At 40.0% G+C, this 19,697-nt stretch overlaps 1 protein-coding gene across 1 annotated transcript in view; it reads left to right on the top strand.

The window, feature by feature from the left end:
• TMEM135 (transmembrane protein 135) overlaps nucleotides 1-15,652 on the top strand; it is a 195,682-nt gene extending 180,030 nt beyond the window's left edge. Inside the window, exons 10-15 of the mRNA XM_076328343.1 lie at nucleotides 3,899-4,066; nucleotides 7,434-7,497; nucleotides 8,203-8,279; nucleotides 9,909-10,007; nucleotides 11,601-11,668; nucleotides 13,309-15,652. Coding sequence (XP_076184458.1) covers nucleotides 3,899-4,066; nucleotides 7,434-7,497; nucleotides 8,203-8,279; nucleotides 9,909-10,007; nucleotides 11,601-11,668; nucleotides 13,309-13,441 — 609 coding nt within the window. The 3' untranslated portion in view covers nucleotides 13,442-15,652. The remainder of the gene's footprint in view (nucleotides 1-3,898; nucleotides 4,067-7,433; nucleotides 7,498-8,202; nucleotides 8,280-9,908; nucleotides 10,008-11,600; nucleotides 11,669-13,308) is intronic.
• The last annotated feature ends 4,045 nt before the right edge of the window (nucleotides 15,653-19,697 follow it).

The raw sequence follows: 19,697 nt of genomic DNA, 5'->3' as shown, positions 1-19,697 counted from the left end.
TCATGGGTGCCTTGCTATAACTTCAGTCTGCTGCACTTTTACATAAAGTGCTGTCTTTCATTACTTAGACATATTTTACAGTAATTAGCTCTTCACTACTGTTAGTCCAGACTTGCTTCCTCAGCTTATTTATTAATCTCACACAAAATCCTTATGCATTCTGTGCTGCATGCTCAGCAGTCAAATCTAGTAAGTACCCTCATAACACTGTATTATTTTACAAGCGCAGTTAGAACAAACAAGTAAGGATTTCTGTTGAAGTCCTCGTGATGGAACTGATGCCTCTTCTCCATGGAAAACTGTCATAATCTGCTGGAAGAATGATTGTGTATGTGACTTCATGGGTAAAGAGAGAGGTGATCTGACCATTAGAGAATATAATGAGCTTGAAATGCCTTTAAAATAGAAGGGTGACCAAGAAATAGGAGTTAGTCTTGTTCAGTCACTCTAGTGGAGTGACCCAAATCTAATTCCAGGTTGTGAGCTCCTCAGATTACAGTAGACCGTCCCCACACTACTCGCTCTATCCTTTTTTAGGTGAGTAGGAAGATGTGTTAATGATGAAAAGAACAGGAAAACCAAAAAGGGGATATTCGGAAGTCTCTGTCCTCTTCAGTTGTTTATTCAGCATCATTTTGTTCACATTTCACATACCCTCGAAAAGGGATGAGGGGAGAAGAAAACCCAACTGATAATGGAGCTGAACTAAGTCTTGACCTGACTAAAAATAATAATTTAAAAAAAGACATTTTTATAAGGCTGTTCTCTCTTTAGAGAAACTAATTGTGCATTTGAACCATACTTCATTCTTATACCAGTCTTGTATAGCATTGTAGTATAAATTATTCTTGACTACAATAATATAATCAGAGAAATATCACTGAAGTGGCAGCCAGATCTTTGAATTTCCTGCCTTTTCTGTGACTTTTTTTTTTTAAATGAAAATGTGAGTGAAAAATTTTGTTGTGATATATTTGGATTTTTAAAGATCCAGAATTCTTAAAGCATTTTCAGTTCTCTCTATGGCTGTTCCAGGAGTCGATCAGTAATAAGTGTCAGCTGACATGGTTTGAGCATGTTTTTGTAATTCCATATCTGTAAGGGAGCTTTCAAATCTGATAATGATCTGATGAGCTGCTTATTGCCAAAATTCCCCCTCCGTGTTATATTTTCCCTTACTCTTGAACATCTCGTCTTCTCATTATCATATCTGTGCTTTAATTGTCATTGCATGCTCTTTTTCTCCTGCTTCACATTTAAATGCACGTTAGCTAGCTGACATAATCTGTGATAGCTTTTATGTAACATTTAGTAATGACATACCACCTGATTTCATAGACTTCCCTTCAAATTTTAAATACTTAAAATGCTTTGGGTTTGTAAGTGTCTGAAAAGAGCTACCAGAAGCAGTCAAACAATATTTTTCCTCTTTTGTTATTCCAGTTGGTTACAATGAGGAGACATTAGCCAGCAGTAGTAGTCCAGTTGTCCATTCTTTCTGCTGATGCTGGGGGTGACACCAGATGATCCTCACAACTTACCTAATGACTAGGATGACCAAAAAGAATATGAGATTATTTTCTGATGATTGTAATCTCTGCATTCTATCTCTTGAAGGAACAAGGGCAACCGTATACCCAGAACAAATGTTAAATATCTTAAATTATTTTAAATAATTATTTTAACTAATTCCTAATATGTTGCAACAGGTTGACTGTGTTTTGGTATGTTACTGAACTCTGTTTATGTGCACACACGTGCTTTTCTGAATTTACGTTATAGCCAATATCTTGACTGTATTATTAACTTTTTAAGAAATCTGTTTCTCAAAAGGAAGAAAAAAAGAAAAGGTTTAGTCAATGAGTTTTGCAGATACGTAGTTTCACTGTGCTGCTGCTTCTGGCTGATCTGAGTCCCAACTCAAAACCTCTGTGAAGAAATGGCTCTTAGCAGAGTTTTCTTCACTCACTTACGCTTATTATAGTGACCTGCGTATACTCCACTGTTTTCTACCTCCGTTATCATTTGAGGTCTTTTTATGGAAGAGAAAAGTTACAATATTGTGCATTGATTATAAGATGTAATACTTTCTGTGACTCTGAAAAACACCTGTAAGTGTGATACGGATTCACTTGGTTGATTTAATAAGCTAAATAGAAAGATTTTGTGCACTACTCACTGCTGTTTAGTGCTCATCAAAACTAAGCCTCAGTCCTTCAGTTCAGCCCTTCTAAGTAGGCTACTCATAAAAATAAAATCACAGATATATTTGAGTGTTTCCAGTTGGAATTTAAGTGTTTCCTAATGCAGTGTTCCTCACCCCATCAGAGTAACCTTTCCTACAGCTGGGTGAAAATGTCAAACATACCATACTGTTGGTTGTTCTCTTGTTTTGGGCTTTGTTCATAACTGCTGGTTTTAGGACTTTCTTTTTATGTAATGGTACCTGGTATCGTAATCGTCTAATTTTTCTGGAAGACAAGGGCTATGTACTTCACACGAGGGTACCTCTTAATTTTAGGGGGTGAATATATGTTCATCTTAATTTTGACATTTTAACTACACAAATTTCACAGTGCATTTACATCTCGGCCTACCTCGCATACCTTTCAGTAAGCATTTTCATTACACGATCAGAAAATACTGGGTCGTTAGCTGTTCAGTACATACAATTTGCATACCTTTAAAAGTAGCAGACAAAGAAGTGGAAATTTTTCATTCATAGCTACTGGATCATTGGATGACACAATATAGTTTCTTCCACTTGCTTCTCATAAATCACTTCTTGAGTAGCAGGGAGAGTAATTGCTTCAGGAAGAGTTTATTACTGGATGTTTAACCACAATAAAATTTTATGAGCTTTATGATGCATTATAAAGTTCTGTAGGAGGCAAAAATGTTTTGAGTTTCTGAGTTTGAAAGGTTGCTCAGTCAAACCCTCTGCCAGTTGTCCCTCTAACTGGAATTGTCCCAGTGTTCCTGAGTATATTCTGAAAAATGAACTACAGAAGTCCTGAGCATTGGGTGCCTGCCTTATTTGCCAATGGTGAGTGCACAGATAGTTTTCAGATAAGGCATCTTCCAACCAAAAAATGGATAGATTTTTATTCAGAATGATTGGAGAAGTTCAGCCATAGGGTAACAATAATGATAGGAAGCTTTGGAGGAAGTTTTAAGAAACTGGGGAGAAGAATTTAGAAAGAAAAAGTCAGTGTGGTTTTGTAGCATGGTATAAAAAAGCAGATCTGTCTCCAAGGTGGAGTAGTAAGAAAAATTTATTGCAACCCATGTTATCCTTTCTCAGTAGCTCTGCACATAATCTCCCTTCCAGTTTCGCCGTTTCTCTTGCTGCAGGCGTCACTGAGCCTCCAGTTTGGTTGAGGGAAAGTACGTGAGCACGTGCCAAGCCATCAGGGTCAATTTCTAATTCTCACACTTTCTGAAATTTATTTTCCGTGGACATTTTCCTCCTTTAGTGCTTTCTCCAGACATTTGAATGTAGAAGTGCTCTTTTTTTCCACCGCATTACTTTCCTCTATACTCATTTGTGGTTAAAAGCTGGTCAGTAACCTGGAAATGAAGTCATCAGGATTATTTCAAAGGACAGAATTTTGGAGCAGAAGAGAAATAGAGTTTGTCCCATGAGGCCTTTCAGATATTCATAGAAATTAAAGGAGAGTCAGTTGTCTATGATTTTATTGCCTTTGCTATTTTACAGGGGAATCAGGAAAAAAAACCTGATCTTGAGTTTGAAGATGGAGATGCATTTTACATACTATCTGCAGAGTGGGTTTTAAACTGCTCGATGTCAAAAATAAGTACTTCTGTAGATGTTTTTGCTTTTCCTTTTTCTGAATTTGTGGTTTCGTACCACAAAATCTTTCTTTCTTTTCTCTAGGGCTTCATTAGGATGTTTAGCATCGGTTACCTGATCCAGTGTTGCCTTCGTATTCCATCCACCTTCCGGCATCTGTTTACAGAACCATCCCGGCTACTTTCCCTCTTCTACAACAAGGAAAATTTCCAGCTTGGAGCTTTTCTGGGATCTTTCGTCAGTATATACAAAGTAAGCTTATAGCATACAGAAATGATGAATGCCATGGGTTTTATGTCACTTTTCAGAATATTACAAAAACCTAAAAAGTCTAGCTGCTTAATATTACTGATACTGTTTGCTACAGCACGTCACCGACAAATTCTATAGTATTGCAGTAATCAAACTAAATAGAAAACTGGTCTTCCATTCCATGTGTTTTTTCTATCATTGCTGAATAAACCAGATGGATTTTGCAGCATGGTATCAAGATCAGGAGATAGGGAGTACTTCAGAGAAAGTGAATTCAGATTTCAAAGGGACATGCTGTTACACAGAAACATTTTAGTGCAGACACAAGTAGTGACTGCGGTAGCAGCAGTGTTGCCAGAGAGAAGCCATTTGCAGACTTTTTTGGCTCAAATTCCTGGAATTCTTATTTGATGCTAAATAGCAGGAGATTTTAGAACATATATCATGTCCAGCTGAGGAGACATTGCACTTATCACTTGGAAATCTACCCTTCTGCACCATTATAAGACGACAGATTGCGAACTGATACGTATTCATACAGAATTGTTGGAATTAATAAAATTATATTTATTTATGCCAAAAGAGAATGTGACGAAACACACACCCTAAGGGAGAATATATTGCATAGTGCAGTGCTGAAGTGGCTTTTGCGCTTTTATATTCTTAATCACACATGTCATTTTTCAACTGCCACTTTACTTGCTCTGCAAAGTTAAGATAATTCTGTATTATTCAGGGTAAATATTACTTAGTGAAAATTAAAAAAACAAGCATTATTTGTAAGCAAAACAGCATTTCACTTGACTTGCAGTCAGATTGAGAGACAAGACTTTGTAAGGCTACAGAGTTTAAAATTTTTGATGGCAAAGTGCAAATGGGCTGTTCAGAGTTTATTTGAAAATTAAGTTTTTGCTCAAACTTTAAGAAAAGAGCCTTTAGAGAAAAAAAGTATTTAAATTGCAAAAGCTGAAATTATTTTGATGTCTTTTAAAAGCTGCAATTGCAAAGTGTAATTTAGTTCTATAGATACTCATTTTATGAGGGTGACATGCTCTGACCTTTATTTATAGTTTTATTAAGTATGCACTCGGCACTGGTGAGGCTGCTCCTCGAATACTGTGTTCAGTTTTGGGCCCCTCACTACAAGAAGGACATTGAGGTGCTGGAGCATGTCCAGAGAAGGGCAATGAAGATGGTGAAGGTTCTGGAGAACAAGTCTGCTGAGGAGCGGCTGAGGGAACTGGGGTTGTTTAGCCTGGAGAAAAGGAGGCTGAGGGGAGACCTCATCGCTCTCTACAACTCCCTGAAAGGAGGTTGTAGCGAGGTGGGTGTCAGTCTCTTCTCCCAAGTAACTAGCAATAGGACAAGAGGAAATGGCCTCAAGTTGTGCCAGGGCAGGTTTAGATTGGATATTAGGAAAAATGTCTTCCCCAAAAGGGTCATCAAGCACTGGAACAGGCTGCCCAGGGAAGTGGTTGAGTCACCATCCCTAGAGGTATTGAAGACGTGTAGATGTGGTGCTTGGGGACATGGTTTAGTGGTGGACTTGGAAGTGTTAGGTGAACGGTTGGACTTGATGATCTTAAAGGTCTTTTCCAACCTAAATGATTCTATGATTCTACTTTCTGTTATTGTTTGCGTTCCGTAACTTACACAGATTTGGGTTGCATTATATTTTTCTTCCAGTTTGAAATAAGCATGTAGGGCAGCAGAGATTCTAGTCACTCCAAAAGATTGGACCACAGCCAAAAAAAGTGAAATGCTTGATGCATTTTGAACCCAAAGGAATTGCATTATGGACTGCTTTAAAAAAAAGTCCATTTCTCCTTAAAAGCAGTCCAAAATGCCATTGTAGGATTGTAGTAGCTGCTATATTAATATTTTGTGTTCCCCTTCCTGTTAATTAATGTCAGCAAACATGGTTTTGCAGAAAATAAGTTGGCCGTGGTAGCCTGGTTTCCTTTTTAAAATTAGTTTACAAGTTTGAGTAGGAAAGTTGACTGTCATAATTGCAATGTATCAGTGGCTTTGCAAGGAATTTATTTCTTAAAAATGTGCACTGTAAAATAGCTAGTGAGATCACGTCTGTGGTATTGTGTCCATTTTTGGACACAGATATTACTTCATTTCTTCTTCTAATTTTAATGTCATTTTCAAGAGTGGGTTCACCTGAGGGCCACCAACATGATTTAAAGACTGGGTCATACGATGTGCGAGGAGAAGCTGGGAAAACTGGATTTTAAGCTGGATGAAAAAAGGTTCAGGGGAGATTTTATTGCTACCTATACCTCTTGGAGTTGTGCAGTAATAGGATGAAAGGCAGTGGATGCAAGCTGAAATACAGGAGATTTTGAAGAAATGTAAGGAAATAGGTTTTCATGTGAGGGTGGCCAAATACTGGAACAGGTTGCCCAGTGAGGCTGTGTAGTTTCCATCCTTGGAGGTGCTCAGAACTCAACTGGACAAGTTCCTGAGCTACCTGCTCTAATTAGACCTGCTTCAGGCTGGATCTGATGATCTCCAGAGGTCCCTTCCAACATAAATCATTCCTTGATTCCATGAAAAGCACACATTAGATGGATTAAGAGGCTGACACACATATCTCAAAGTAGACATCAGCGGGCTGTCATACTGAATTATATAATGTTCTCTCGGTGCCGCCAGCACTGGATTGGGCCTCACTAAGCAGATCTCGAACCATTTAGAAACAAACAGAAATTTACCAGGTATAAAATTTGGAGACAAAGTATGGGTTTCCAAAACAGTTAAAAAAACAGTGCGGAGGATGTGGCAGATGTGGAACAATCTGGACCATTTGGTAACCTGCAGTCATCCAAATGAAATATATTTTAATGCAGCCTAAGCCACAATTACTTACGTCCGTTCTGGCCTGAACAGCTGTGTATTGTTGTCTGTGTCAACAAACAGGTTATTACGCGTTTCACTGTGTCTTTTAATCATGTGCAGTTCTAACTTTTTAGATTAATGTGTTTTCCTGGTTCCAGAATTTATTTGATGTACGGAAAAATCTCAAAGTGTTTGGTGTGCAGTTGAAAACAGACTTTATCATGGGAAAGAGTCTAGATAACTACAACAAATGAAGATGATGTGAATTCAAGATAAGCTTTGGAATTGGATTGGTATTCAAATTAGATTGATCTGCTCTCTGATTTGGAAAGAAACGGTAGCGGTAAACTGTTAATTAAAACACTGAAATGTTTCAGGTACTGTGGATTTTGGGTATTATCACACTACACTCTTAATTCATACTGTGTGCTATATTCCTAGCTTATAGAGGAATATCTCCAGTCTATGTGTCATGAAAGAGAATTAACTAGGGCTAATCCTGCTCTCTGTTCACCTACAGGGTACTAGTTGCTTCCTGCGTTGGGTACGAAACCTGGATGATGAGCTTCATGCACTTGTAGCTGGTGAGTCCATGACAAGAAGTTTATGTTGCCTCTGTTGGGACTCTGCAAATATTTCTCTTGTCTGTCCTTCCATGCCCTTTTCAGACTTCTGTGATGAAAACAGGACTGTGTACATCAAGGCTGTGTCAAAGTGACAGCAGTGTTTCAAGTAGCTTCAGATAAAGAGTTGCAATTGAAATTGTAAGGCAAATTCAATCAAATGGTGTGTTTTTTATGGTCAGCTTCAAGGACAATATATTATTGTATGCACAAATGTGAACTTGTCCTTTATTTTCCAACTGTAGAGATGTGAGGTTCAAATACTGACTCTTCCATACGTGACAGAATACACATTTGAAAGGATGGGCTCCTCTGGATCTGAAGAAGGACCCTTTTGCCATGAAATATGTGTGGTGGTGCAGGCCCTTCCCTGCTGTTTTGCGTCTATCATGTATTGGAACCTCAGAGGTCTCTCTTCCTTGTGGGATGAGAGAGGAAATGTGATGCTGTGCTCCTGAGCACTGAACTACAGATTTATTTCAGGGTTTCAAGACTCTCTTTTTTTAATGACATAAACCATATTTTGATGGGCAGCACAGGAACATCACTGAACTTTGTTGCAGCAACAGAAAGCATAATCTTATGCAGTGCCTGTTGAGCTGACATACTGCAACAGCAACAATAAATCACAACCTTAACAATACTTTTGTTTTCTAATTGTTACAGGGTGTCTAGCAGGAATTTCTATGATGTTTTACAAAAGTACTACTATCTCTATGTATCTGGTGTCCAAATTAGTAGAGGTAAGATATTACCCTCATAATAGAGCTCTTCATTTCGTCTTTTTTTTCAAGGCAGAAAAAGAAAATTAAAGCACAGGCTTTGTCAGACAAGTCCAGTATAACACAATGTTGTGTGGTGGTGGTGTCTTTCAGTACGTGTGTGCCAAGAGGCAGTGCCGTTCTGTGGCCTCATTTCTTTCTTTCTTTTTTTTTCTGTGACTCATTTTAAAAGTCCTTTATCCACTGGTCTCCATGTATATTCTCCATGCATTTTTTTAATCTCCTGATAGCCCTTTGCTTTGTAGCTTTTGCAGATTTTTTAAATCTGAAAGTTCCAAGAATGTCTATTCTGCCAGAAACATAAATCAGACCTAGTCCTTAATTGCAGATTTATTGCCAAAAGCTACAGCTTAACTTCCTGCCTTTGTTCCCTAATTTTGGCATTCAGCAATCTAAGATAACTCAAAATAGCTTAGGTTTTAGTCTATAGCTGGAGTTGTTTGTCAGTATACTTCAACTGATTGAATTCCCAGCTTTGCAACGAACTTAGTTCTAATTGCTATTTTAAAGGCTTGAATTACTTCTATGAACTTGTTAAAATTAGGAGCCCAGGAAAAAAAAAGGTTTGTAGAGTTTGGGTATGTTGATTATACTTTGCTAACCAGCTTTTGATTTCTTACTGTGATTTTTCCATAAAATCAGGACTTAGTCATTTCCCCAACAGCACCACTGGAATAAGTTGAGAGCGTTCTCTTATGATACATCATCCCCAAATCACAAAGCTTTCTCCTGCAGACCTCGAGGGCCTCGTTCCCTAGTGATATTTATCCACCTCCATTACCAGAGCAGAATTCATTTCAAAGAACATAAAAAGAAGGAACTTTTTTTTTTAAGCATAAAATTAAACATAAAAAGGGAAGTTATACTCTGTTTATTCTTGCTCCTTGTAATCCTAGATCAAGCTCTGAAGATATTTCACATATTGGTTATATAAAAGCAAATCTGAGTTATCCATATTGACTTTTAGAACACCAGTTGTAAAAAACCAATATTATCTTGTATTGCTGATGGTTTTCTCTGGACGTTGAGACATTGTGGCTGCAGTGAAATAAGAAAAGTGCTGTGTGTTCTTTCTTTCCTTTTTTTTTTTTTTTTTTTTTTACTACTTTTATCATCTTAGGCAAGCCAAGGGTAACTGACCAAAGAGGCGTGTGCTGCTTTGGAAGGTCAAGCTGTGCTCAGGAAAATAAACTTTACATGTTTTCTCAGAAGGAAAAGTATGTGATTTCAAGCTGTTTAAGAACAGTGAATATTCACTTGTTGGAATAGTTATTGCATTGTTCTTTTGCTTTTTTAAAATGAAGAATTTAACATAGCAAACTTTCCCTTTTTTATCTTTAAGATCTATACTACCCTTTTAACACCCAAGCTGTTGCTAGGTCCTGTTCTATACATTAATAGCCTCTTATTCTGTTGATCTTGGATAACTTCTATAAGCTATCTCAATCAATGTCACATTTGTGGACATACACAAAAATATATGAACATAGGTTAGTAATGTTGACATGTTACTTTGAAAAGGTAAAATAAAAAGTAAAAAGCTACTTTGTTTATTTTGTTTCATTCAGCATTTCTTGTTTATTTTTATAGACTATGTACTTCAAAGGCATTGAAGCAGGGAAGGTTCCCTATTTTCCTCATGCAGACAGCATCATCTATGCCATTTCTACATCGATATGCTTTCAGGCAGTAAGTATGCTGTCTTCTAACAGAATATGAAGTTCTTCTAGTTTAAGTCAAATGTTGAATGAAATGAGGAGTACAGGGATACAGTGATACAGACAAGATAGTGGGACGTAGTGATTCCAGCAAGATGCTGTGAACTGGGGCTCCAGCATCCTGCTTTTGAGTGTCACAGTGGGAAGATCATTTCTAGGACTCGGATTTCTCATATGCTTATAGCTGATTACATTATACAAAGCATTGAATTCTTTGGAAAGGATCTCAAAATGCATTGCCCGACAAGATGAACATAAATGTATGGGCTTTCTTAAGCATATGAACAGACTGGTTCTCAAGGAGACAAACAATATGTTGTAATATTTTATGCTTTTTTATGCTAGAAGTTTTCACTTTCAGCTAACTTGAATTAAAGTTGCCTATTTGAAAGAATCTGCAAAAATTAGTAAGAAAATCTGAAGTTTTATGTTTGAAACGACCTGTAGTTAGCATCTTTTGCACTTTCCAAGTCAATTACATGCCTTCACCCTCAGTCCTTTTATCGGCTGCATCAGCTAGAAAAGCTCCTTTTCAGTGGTACCCAAATTACTCTACTATTCCACTACATCTCTCTATTTCTAGACCACCTACTGAAACATCCCACTGAATGTTTTCTGGACCTCCATAACTATATGTATTTTTTGTACCCCTCAATAAAGAGAATATAAAATGACCCTAAAGCAGTCTTCTGCTCTGTCATGCTTAACAGGACAGTTCCACTCCTCCTCCTCATTGCTCCCATATATTTGAGAATATCTCTCATTCTAATATCAAAGTGAACTGATATTTTAGTGCTTGGAACGTGCCTGAAGGTCTGCAGCATTGAAATCTCCAAAATACTATTGGCAAGGACCATCGTATGAGGCTAACAGAAATAAAGTTAATATGAGAAAAGAGGAAAGGGTTTTTTCATTGCTTAATAACTAGTTGGAAAAGCAGCCCAAGACTGGAAATAAATTACTAGGTTTAGGAGGGAGGAAGGAGGGGGAAATTAGTAAAGGGATCTATGCTGAGATGTTTGTTACTCACTATATTCATAAGTGACCTTGAAAAGTAATGGAATAGAGAGAAGACAAGGGTTTGGGTTATATAACATTATTTAAGATACGTAACATGACATACAAAGATGACTGGCTACAAGAAATGGTAGATCACAAAATGCAGAGTGAGTGGGGGATAAAATAGCAGGTAAATGTGGCATCCACAAGTGCAAAATCATGCACGTAGGAATAATAAGGATTATTGTTGCTTTGTCTGCAATGAGATCTAAGTTAATTGCCACCACTTTTGAAAGATAATCTTCTGGGAATATCAGTCTGTGCTGGTGGTGGTCATACAGAGCACCGAATTCAGCTGTGAGTGGTTTGTCTACTGACAGCGCTGGACCATGGCAGGTCATCACAGCTGCTTTCAGTCCATGAATCATGAGATGATTTAAAAAAAAAAAAAAAAAAAAAAAAAATTTCCATAACTACCCTTTCACTGGTTTTGGCAACGTAATGCAGCAGATGAAGCTTTTGCCTGACGCCATCAGCTGGCTTTGAAAGAATACTCTCCTTGCAGGCTGTCATGGAAGTTCAGAACCTGAGACCTTCGTACTGGAAATTTCTTTTACGACTAACAAAGGGCAGGTATGTAATTGGGAGTATGTTATGGCTTGTCTGAACACGCCATTGATCAAATTCAACTTTCTGTGTCATTCGCTGTCAACGGCAGAGCCGTATGAGTATGTATGAACTAATTTCCTGAGTATTTACTTTGCTTTTCAAATGGTTTCCAGTCCACTTGAAGTTTTTTGCTGCTGAAGCGACACTGCTAGGTTTAGTCTAATGACAGGAGCAAAGAATTAAATCTAGTTAAGACTATTTAGCAGATGAGTGTTTTACTTGAAGGCTTTTTTATCTTTTGTTCACTTAGAGGGTGGAATGCTTTCAGATTTCAGTGGAATATGAAGAATCCGGTAAACAACTATGCAGGTTGAAGAAATCACTTAGTATGTACAGTGATCGACAGCATGGTATTACTACATGTTTAAAAGCATTACTAGAAATGTCAGAGTATTTCCTAAGAATACTTTGAAGATTCAATAGGTTTTTTTATAGGACATCTGTGTCAGTTGGGAAAGGAATTTTTTTTCTTGGAAAACTAATGAAAAATTTTCACTGGTTATAACCATAAATTTACACTAATATCTTATTGGATGTTTTTTCTCTTATTTGCTGCGGGGATCTAAAATGCTTACCTTTTAAAATAGGTTTTGCGGTAACTGATTTATAAAAATACAATTTAGTGAAATGTATGCTATTATACTGATGTACTATGTGGCAGAAGCAAGGCATCCAAATCGTGATGTAGATCACTTTATGAATGGGATTATAAAAGGTAACATTTGTCATGACAATGAGCTCTCCAGACTACAAAAATAGAAGTGAAATCAGAGGCCAGTCCCTGGAGCATGTTGAACCTGCACTCCCCATGGCACAGTACACTCTTAGCTGGACATGAGGTGACTGAATGCATTGCTAGACGTAGTGGGAAGCTTTCCTTGGGATGCCTGGAGGCAGTCTGCAGGCAACCTCTGAGGCTGTACAAACACGACACGGGATGATGTCAGTGCAGATGTCCAATTTTGGCTGCCTTTTTCGCTCTTGTGCTAATCCTAAGATTGCTTTAGCTGAAAGAGGGGAGGGAAAAGAAATTCTATTCTGCTCATTTATTTTATCTGAAAATAAATCTCTGTAATAGTAATTTTGACACTCTTTCCATAGAGGCAGATTCTTTTGACATTTCATAGGTCTTTCACTCAACAATTTTGAGGACTAAAGAGATGGAATTAGATTGTAACACCCATAAAATTGTTATCCACACTTGGGCAGGCATGGCCAGAGTTTGCGAGGCTGGGGTGAGAAAGAAGAGTGTATTTTGTTTTGACTTTTTTTGTGAACTTTAAAGTAGAAGCAGACTCTCTCCTTTCCCTTTTTCCACAAGTTGTGTTATATAAAGTATATCTACACAAAGCACTATTAATCAGATTTGTCAATTTTTAATTTTTTTTTAAATCTTTATTGCCCAAGATGAAAAACTTGTAGTCTTTAAACAGTACAGGCTGAAGCCTGTATTTCAAAGATTTGGATAGTCTTTCATGAAGTGAAATAATTTTAATAATTTCATAAATAAATTAATAATTTAAAAATAAAATAATTTTAATAATTTTAGTTTTTCAGAAGTAAATTAATAATCTGTTCACTCTCTCATGTCTCTTCTTTTTCAGGTTTGCTCTCATGAACAGGAAAGTTTTAGATGTATTTGGTACTGAAGCATCTAAGAACTTCAAGGATTTCACACCTAAGCTTGACCCAAGATACACAGTTGTACCACCAGAGCTACCCCTGGAGCTGTCTTGAAAACTATAGTATATCTTGTCATTGAATGTGATCAGCGTTTTGTCCTGAAAAGTTAATTAACTTAACAGTCGTATATATGGAGGAGGGCTTGGGCTCCACTTCAGTATTATTTCAATGAGAAATGCTTTTTACCAATCAAAAATACTGAAGCTTTGCAGGAAGGTGTGGCTTAGTGATTAAGCCCCTTCCGTACACAGAAAATATTTCTGGATTACTGTAGTTGGTTGACGGTATGGTAGATTCCTGAATGAATTAAACAAATGAGTAATATATTTAGAGAAGTAAAACATAAATATGCATAATAATTTCAGTAGAATATTTCTTGGTAAAACTAAAAGTAATTCTTAATTTACAAAGGAAGACAAATGGCATAGTTTAGGTCCAAAATTTTTCCTGACCTTAAAACTATTGCAGTCGGGTGAAAATGCCTCCTTGGCTTTCTAAATTGCATCACTGATTTATCTCAAAAGAGCCACCGCCCACTCGTTATTTAAAATTACAGTGTTTTTACACAGCTATGTTTGCAAAATAAGGCATTCCCTTAGGAAAAGAAAATGCGTATTAATTCAGAAATCACATTCCAGGGCTGTAAATCCCACTGACAATACGGATAACAGACAAGGAAAATAAGAAGGCGGTACCGGTGACTGCTGCGCCATGAGGAGCAGCGGGGTGTGGTGGTCAGTATCTGCCAAGTGGAAAATGACAAAACCGGCAGAGGAAGGAATGAAAAGTTCCAGCCTCTGAGATGGTGCTGGAAACAGCAGACAGTTACAAAAATAAAAAAGCCAAGAACAAAACAAAACAAAAAATCCCCTAAAATATACTGAAATTAAATGTTTATTTTTAAAGGGCTTGACATTGTCGCTTTAGATGGCATCGGGTTGTTTGTCAAGCTGCAACGCCAGCCAGCATTTCAAGCATTTCTTTAAAAGAGGACTGATCCCTGAGGTTAGACTGTTAGAAGAGAACAGTTTTGATGATCGTATTAATAGTATTTTTTCCTTGTACTCGGTGAAGAGTGGTTTTCCGTCGGTCCATCAGACAGCCACAACTGGGACAGTTGCATTAACTTTAATATGGTACTCAATGCAAATAACTACCTATGCAAATTCCATCTCGTTTTTACCCTGAGTATTTCTGCAGATAATAGTTTGTGTTCTAAAGGGAGACCTTGACATGCTAATTGCTTTTTTTGCTTTTTGGGGCTTTTTTTATTAGAATCCATTCAGGTGGTGCTGAATGGTGTTCATTACCCTAGAACTTAATGAAAAGATGAACTATATTCACATTGAGCTGGAAAGAGACGAGGTAAGTCAGGGAATGGAAATTGCAGTAGGTTGCATGTATTTTAAAAAGGAAAAAGAAGATATCGGTGTTTTATTGGAAGTCTTTGTCAGATGATATGAATTGGATTAATTAATAGAATCTTTGTCTTGTAACACTGTAATCCTACCCCAGCCTTAAGCATATTTTAATTCCCATTAGTTTCATTTCTTATCATCGAATATACAGTAATTTTTATCAGATTTACAGAAATGTCATGAAACTTGTACCAATCTGTGCACAAAATCTGCTTCTTCATCAGCTACTGTAACAGTGATGCTTTATCACTGTTACCAAAGGTGCTTCATCCTTTGCAACAGCGGTTGTCCAAGTTAGTGTGAATAAAGTTCTGCAAGCTAGTTTTTATGCAATATTTTATTGCTTGAAATATTATATTAAAATTTCTCGAAAGGAAATAAAAGTTAATTCAACAGGAACTTTAAAAGGATCGTAATAGGTTTGTAGTGTTTTTCCACTGGAATATGGTCTAAAATATTTGACCTTGTAAAGTCTGAGAAATTATATATTTTAGGTAATATGTTAGAATTCACACACTATATTATGAATACTTTCTAGTGTAACTATATACCATTCTCAAACTTCAAGATATTTTATAGATGGATTAATTTTCTTCACTGGAATGACAATTGTGATTGTTTCTCTATTTGAGTTAAAAAAAATCCAAGTACTACATCTCAGCAGCTAAAAATGGTTTTGTCTGTTTTCTTGCTTCCAAAATTCACAGTCCTTGTTTCGAGTTATTTTCATGTAATATAAAAACAAATTAAAAATTTTTAAATTATTTTTATTCAAATCAAGTATATGTAAGAGAAAAAAAAAGTCCTAATGTTTTTCCCAATAATAAACAGTTGCTGCTTGAAAAAGTGACTTTTTGTCTATACTGTTGTTAATAAGCCATCTGGAGTCATCAGTGAAGTAATAGTCAGTGGTGAAGAAACGCCAGGAATGGGACTGAGCATTTAAATTGTACGTATTTGTTACAAAATAAAGTCCTAACACAGTGTAAGTGAAGAGGTAATGCCAAAGCAGTTCAGCTGACAACTTCAGCTCTGCGCTTCCATGGGTAGTTTATGCAGTATGGGTTGTCATTATTTAATGATCATGGGCAAGTCCTGCCTGACTAACCTAGTGGCCTTCTATGATGGAGTGACTACAGCAGTGGACATGGGAAGGGCTACAGATGTCATCTATCTGGACCTCTGTAAGGCCTTTGACACGGTCCCCCACAACATCCTTCTCTCTAAACTGGAGAGGTATGGATTTGATGGGTGGACTGTCCGGTGGGTGAGGAGTTGGTTAGATGGTCATATCCAGAGGGTAGTGGTCAATGGCTCAATGTCCAGATGGAGACTGGTGACGAGTGGCGTCCCGCAGGGGTCCATATTGGGACTGGTCCTGTCTAATGTCTTCATCAACGACATAGTAGCATCGAGTGCACCCTCAGCAAGTTTGCAGGTGACACCAAGCTGAGTGGTGCGGTCAACGTGCCGGAGGGATGGGATGCCATCCAGAGGGACCTGGACAAGCTGGAGAAGCGGGCCCATGTGAACCTCATGAGGTTTAACAAGGCCAAGGGCAAGGTCCTGCACCTGGGTCGGGGCAACCCCCGGTATCAATACAGGCTGGGGGATGAAGGGATTGAGAGCAGCCCTGCCGAGAAGGACTTGGGGGTACTGGTGGATGAAAAGCTGGACATGAGCCAGCAATGTGCACTCACAGACCAGAAGGCCAACCGTATCCTGGGCTGCATCCAAAGCAGCGTGGCCAGCAGGTCGAGGGAGGTGATTCTGCCCCTCTCCTCTGCTCTGGTGAGACCCCACCTGCAGTACTGCGTCCAGCTCTGGAGCCCTCAGCACAAGAAAGACACGGACCTGTTGGAGCGGGTCCAGAAGAGGGCCACGAAAATGATCAGGGGGATGGAACACCTCTCCTGTGAAGAAAGGCTGAGAGAGTTGGGGTTGTTCAGCCTGGAGAAGAGAAGGCTCTGGGGAGACCTTCTTGCAGCCTCTCAGTACTTAAAGGGGGCTTATAAAAAAGATGGCGGCAAACTCTTTAGCAGGGCCTGTAGCGACAGGACAAGGGGGAACGGCTTTAAACTAAAGGGGGGTAGATATATAAGGAAGACATTTTGTACGCTGAGGGTGGTGAAACACTGGCACAGGTTGCCCAGAGAGGTGGTGGATGCCCCGTCCCTGGAAATGTTCCAGGTCAGGTTGGACGGGGCTCTGAGCAACCTGATCTGGTTGAAGATGTCCCTGCCTGTGGCAGGGGGGTTGGACTAGATGACCTTTAGAGGTCCCTTGCAACCCAAACTAGTCTATGATTCTATGAATGTTTTCTTTTTTAAACAGAGAAAGCCACATAGCCAGTTATGAAGGCAATGAAAAGCTGCATGCCTCCAGCTCTGGCCTCCACGTGGCCAGACGGTTGGGCCTCATGTGACTGAAATGGCAGCGTTTCCTACCACCTGATGTGGCACGGGTATTCATTTTTTTGATCATATGACGGATATCTGTTTGATCACGTCAAACTTCTTGCAAAAGAAGTTGATTTTGCAAAGAGAAATACAGGGGGAGACTTGCTCAGGAGATGGTGGGAGGCGGTGGGTCAACCTGAAATAGCAGAGTTCCTTGGTAGAGGTTTGGGTGTCCTTAGGGGGGCTGCGCAGGAAGACTGTGCTCAGCTCCCTGCAGGCATCTCAGGAGGGTGTACAGAGAGCTGCTGCCTCATCCGTGGCTCCCAGGAGTCAGGAGCAAATATGCCTGTGGTAGGCAATTTTTTCACCTTCCCTTGACGTTGTTTGCATGCACGGCTCTTCTGGAGAGTTCATTGCCGTCCCTACCGCTCTTGCCACACCACCCTTGCTGTGTGTCTCGCTCTCTCTGTGGCTGTAGTCCCCATCTTGCACCCAGACCCCCATGCTCCCTGTGTCAGATCGCAGCCTTTTGCCCCAGTTCCTCTTAGTCCTTCATCCTTCCCTCACCTCTACCTAGCCCAGTGTCGGCTGTCCCCTGTCCTTCCTTCTGTCTTACAAGCTCCATTTACGGTCCTTGGGTGCCTCCTTTTGCCTCTCCTCCAGAATCGCTCCTTCACTGGGCATCCAGGGGAGTGCTGCTCCTGCCCGAGGGAGCAGGCGGGCAGGGTTGTTCCCCTGTGCACCCCAGCTTTTGCTGCCACTCTTGGGTTTTGGCCGGCAGAGCTGCTTTAGGAATAGCAGAATTCAGCAGTCCGGATCTAGAGTTTTCCCCTCCCAATCCAAGACATTCTGGCTATGACTAAGATACATGTGCAAAATCCCAAAGTGAAGGTTGCGGTGGTTCTTTTATCTTTCATGATGGATACTCATTAATATCCTTTGCCTGCCATCTTTCAGCTGATTTTCAGGCCGTATGAGATTGCTCCCGTTGCAGGCCTTCATCGCTTATTCCCAGTCCTTGTTGGAGGTGATGATCCACTGAGATCCACTAAAGGAGAGGATTTTTTTTTACAGAATCATTTTAAATCTAGCACAAAGCTGAGATTAGCACAGATTTGCTGGGTTTGCACGTGGTAGATACTTCCACCAAGGAGCGCATAGAATCATAGAATCATAGAATCATTGAGGTTGGAAAAGACCTCTAAGATCATCGAGTCCAACCGTCGACCCAACACCACCATGCCCACTAAACCATGTCCCTAAGCGCCTCATCTACACGTCTTTTAAATACCTCCAGGGATGGGGACTCCACCACTTCCCTGGGCAGCCGGTTCCAATGTTTCACCACTCTTTCAGTAAAGAAATTTTTCCTTACATCCAATCTAAACCTCCCCTGGCGCAACTTGAGGCCATTTCCTCTCGTCCTATCGCTTGTTACTTCGGAGAAAAGACCAACACCCACCTCGCTACAACCTCCTTTCAGGGAGTTGTAGAGAGCGATGAGGTCTCCCCTCAGCCTCCTTTTCTCCAGGCTGAACAGTCCCAGTTCCCTCAGCCGCTCCTCAGCAGACTTGTTCTCCAGACCCCTCACCAGCCTCGTTGCCCTTCTCTGGACACGCTCCAGCACCTCAACGTCCTTCTTGTAGTGAGGGGCCCAAAACTGAACACAGGATTCGAGGTGCGGCCTCACCAGGGCCGAGTACAGGGGCACGATCACTTCCCTACTCCTGCTGGCCACACTAGTTCTGATATAGGCCAGGATGCCATTGGCCTTCTTGGCCGCCTGGGCACACTGCCGGCTCATGTTCAGCCGGCTGTCGACCAGCACCCCCAGGTCCTTCTCTGCTGGGCAGCTTTCCAGCCACTCTTCCCCAAGCCTGTAGCTCTGCATGGGGTTGTTGTGGCCGAAGTGCAGGACCCGGCACTTGGCCTTGTTGAACCTCATACAGTTGGCCTCGGCCCATCGATCCAGCCTGTCCAGGTCCCTCTGCAGAGCCTTCCTACCGTCGAGCAGATCAACACTCCCGCCCAACTTGGTGTCGTCTGCAAACTGACTGAGGGTGCACTTGATCCCCTCGTCCAGATCATCGATAAAGATATGAAACAAGACCGGCCCCAAAACTGAGCCCTGGGGAACACCGCTCGTGACCGGCCGCCAACTGGATGTAACTCCATTCACCACAACTCTCTGGGCCCGGCCATCCAGCCAGTTTTTGACCCAGCGCAGAGTACACCTGTCTAAGCATGAAGGCATATAGAAATTCTGATCTTTTAGAGAGCTAATAATAAAAGCACAGAGTGCCTACAATGACACGTTTTTAGTTTTTGTAGATAATGCAGTCTCGGTTCATGAGGAAGATCAGTAAAACATCAGAACTGCTTCAGTGTAGATGAAGTGATTTCACTGCTGCAGGTAAAAGCTTGAGCTTCCTTGTATTGTCTCACACCTGGGTCTCCAGGACAATCTCAGAAGCTCTGCCTTCTGCAGGTGAC

Source organism: Aptenodytes patagonicus, chromosome 1 (assembly GCF_965638725.1).
Source record: "Aptenodytes patagonicus chromosome 1, bAptPat1.pri.cur, whole genome shotgun sequence".
NCBI classification, from domain to species: Eukaryota; Metazoa; Chordata; class Aves; order Sphenisciformes; family Spheniscidae; genus Aptenodytes; species Aptenodytes patagonicus.
Note: the sequence above shows the minus strand (reverse complement) of the source record. Positions and strands in the feature narration are given on the sequence as shown.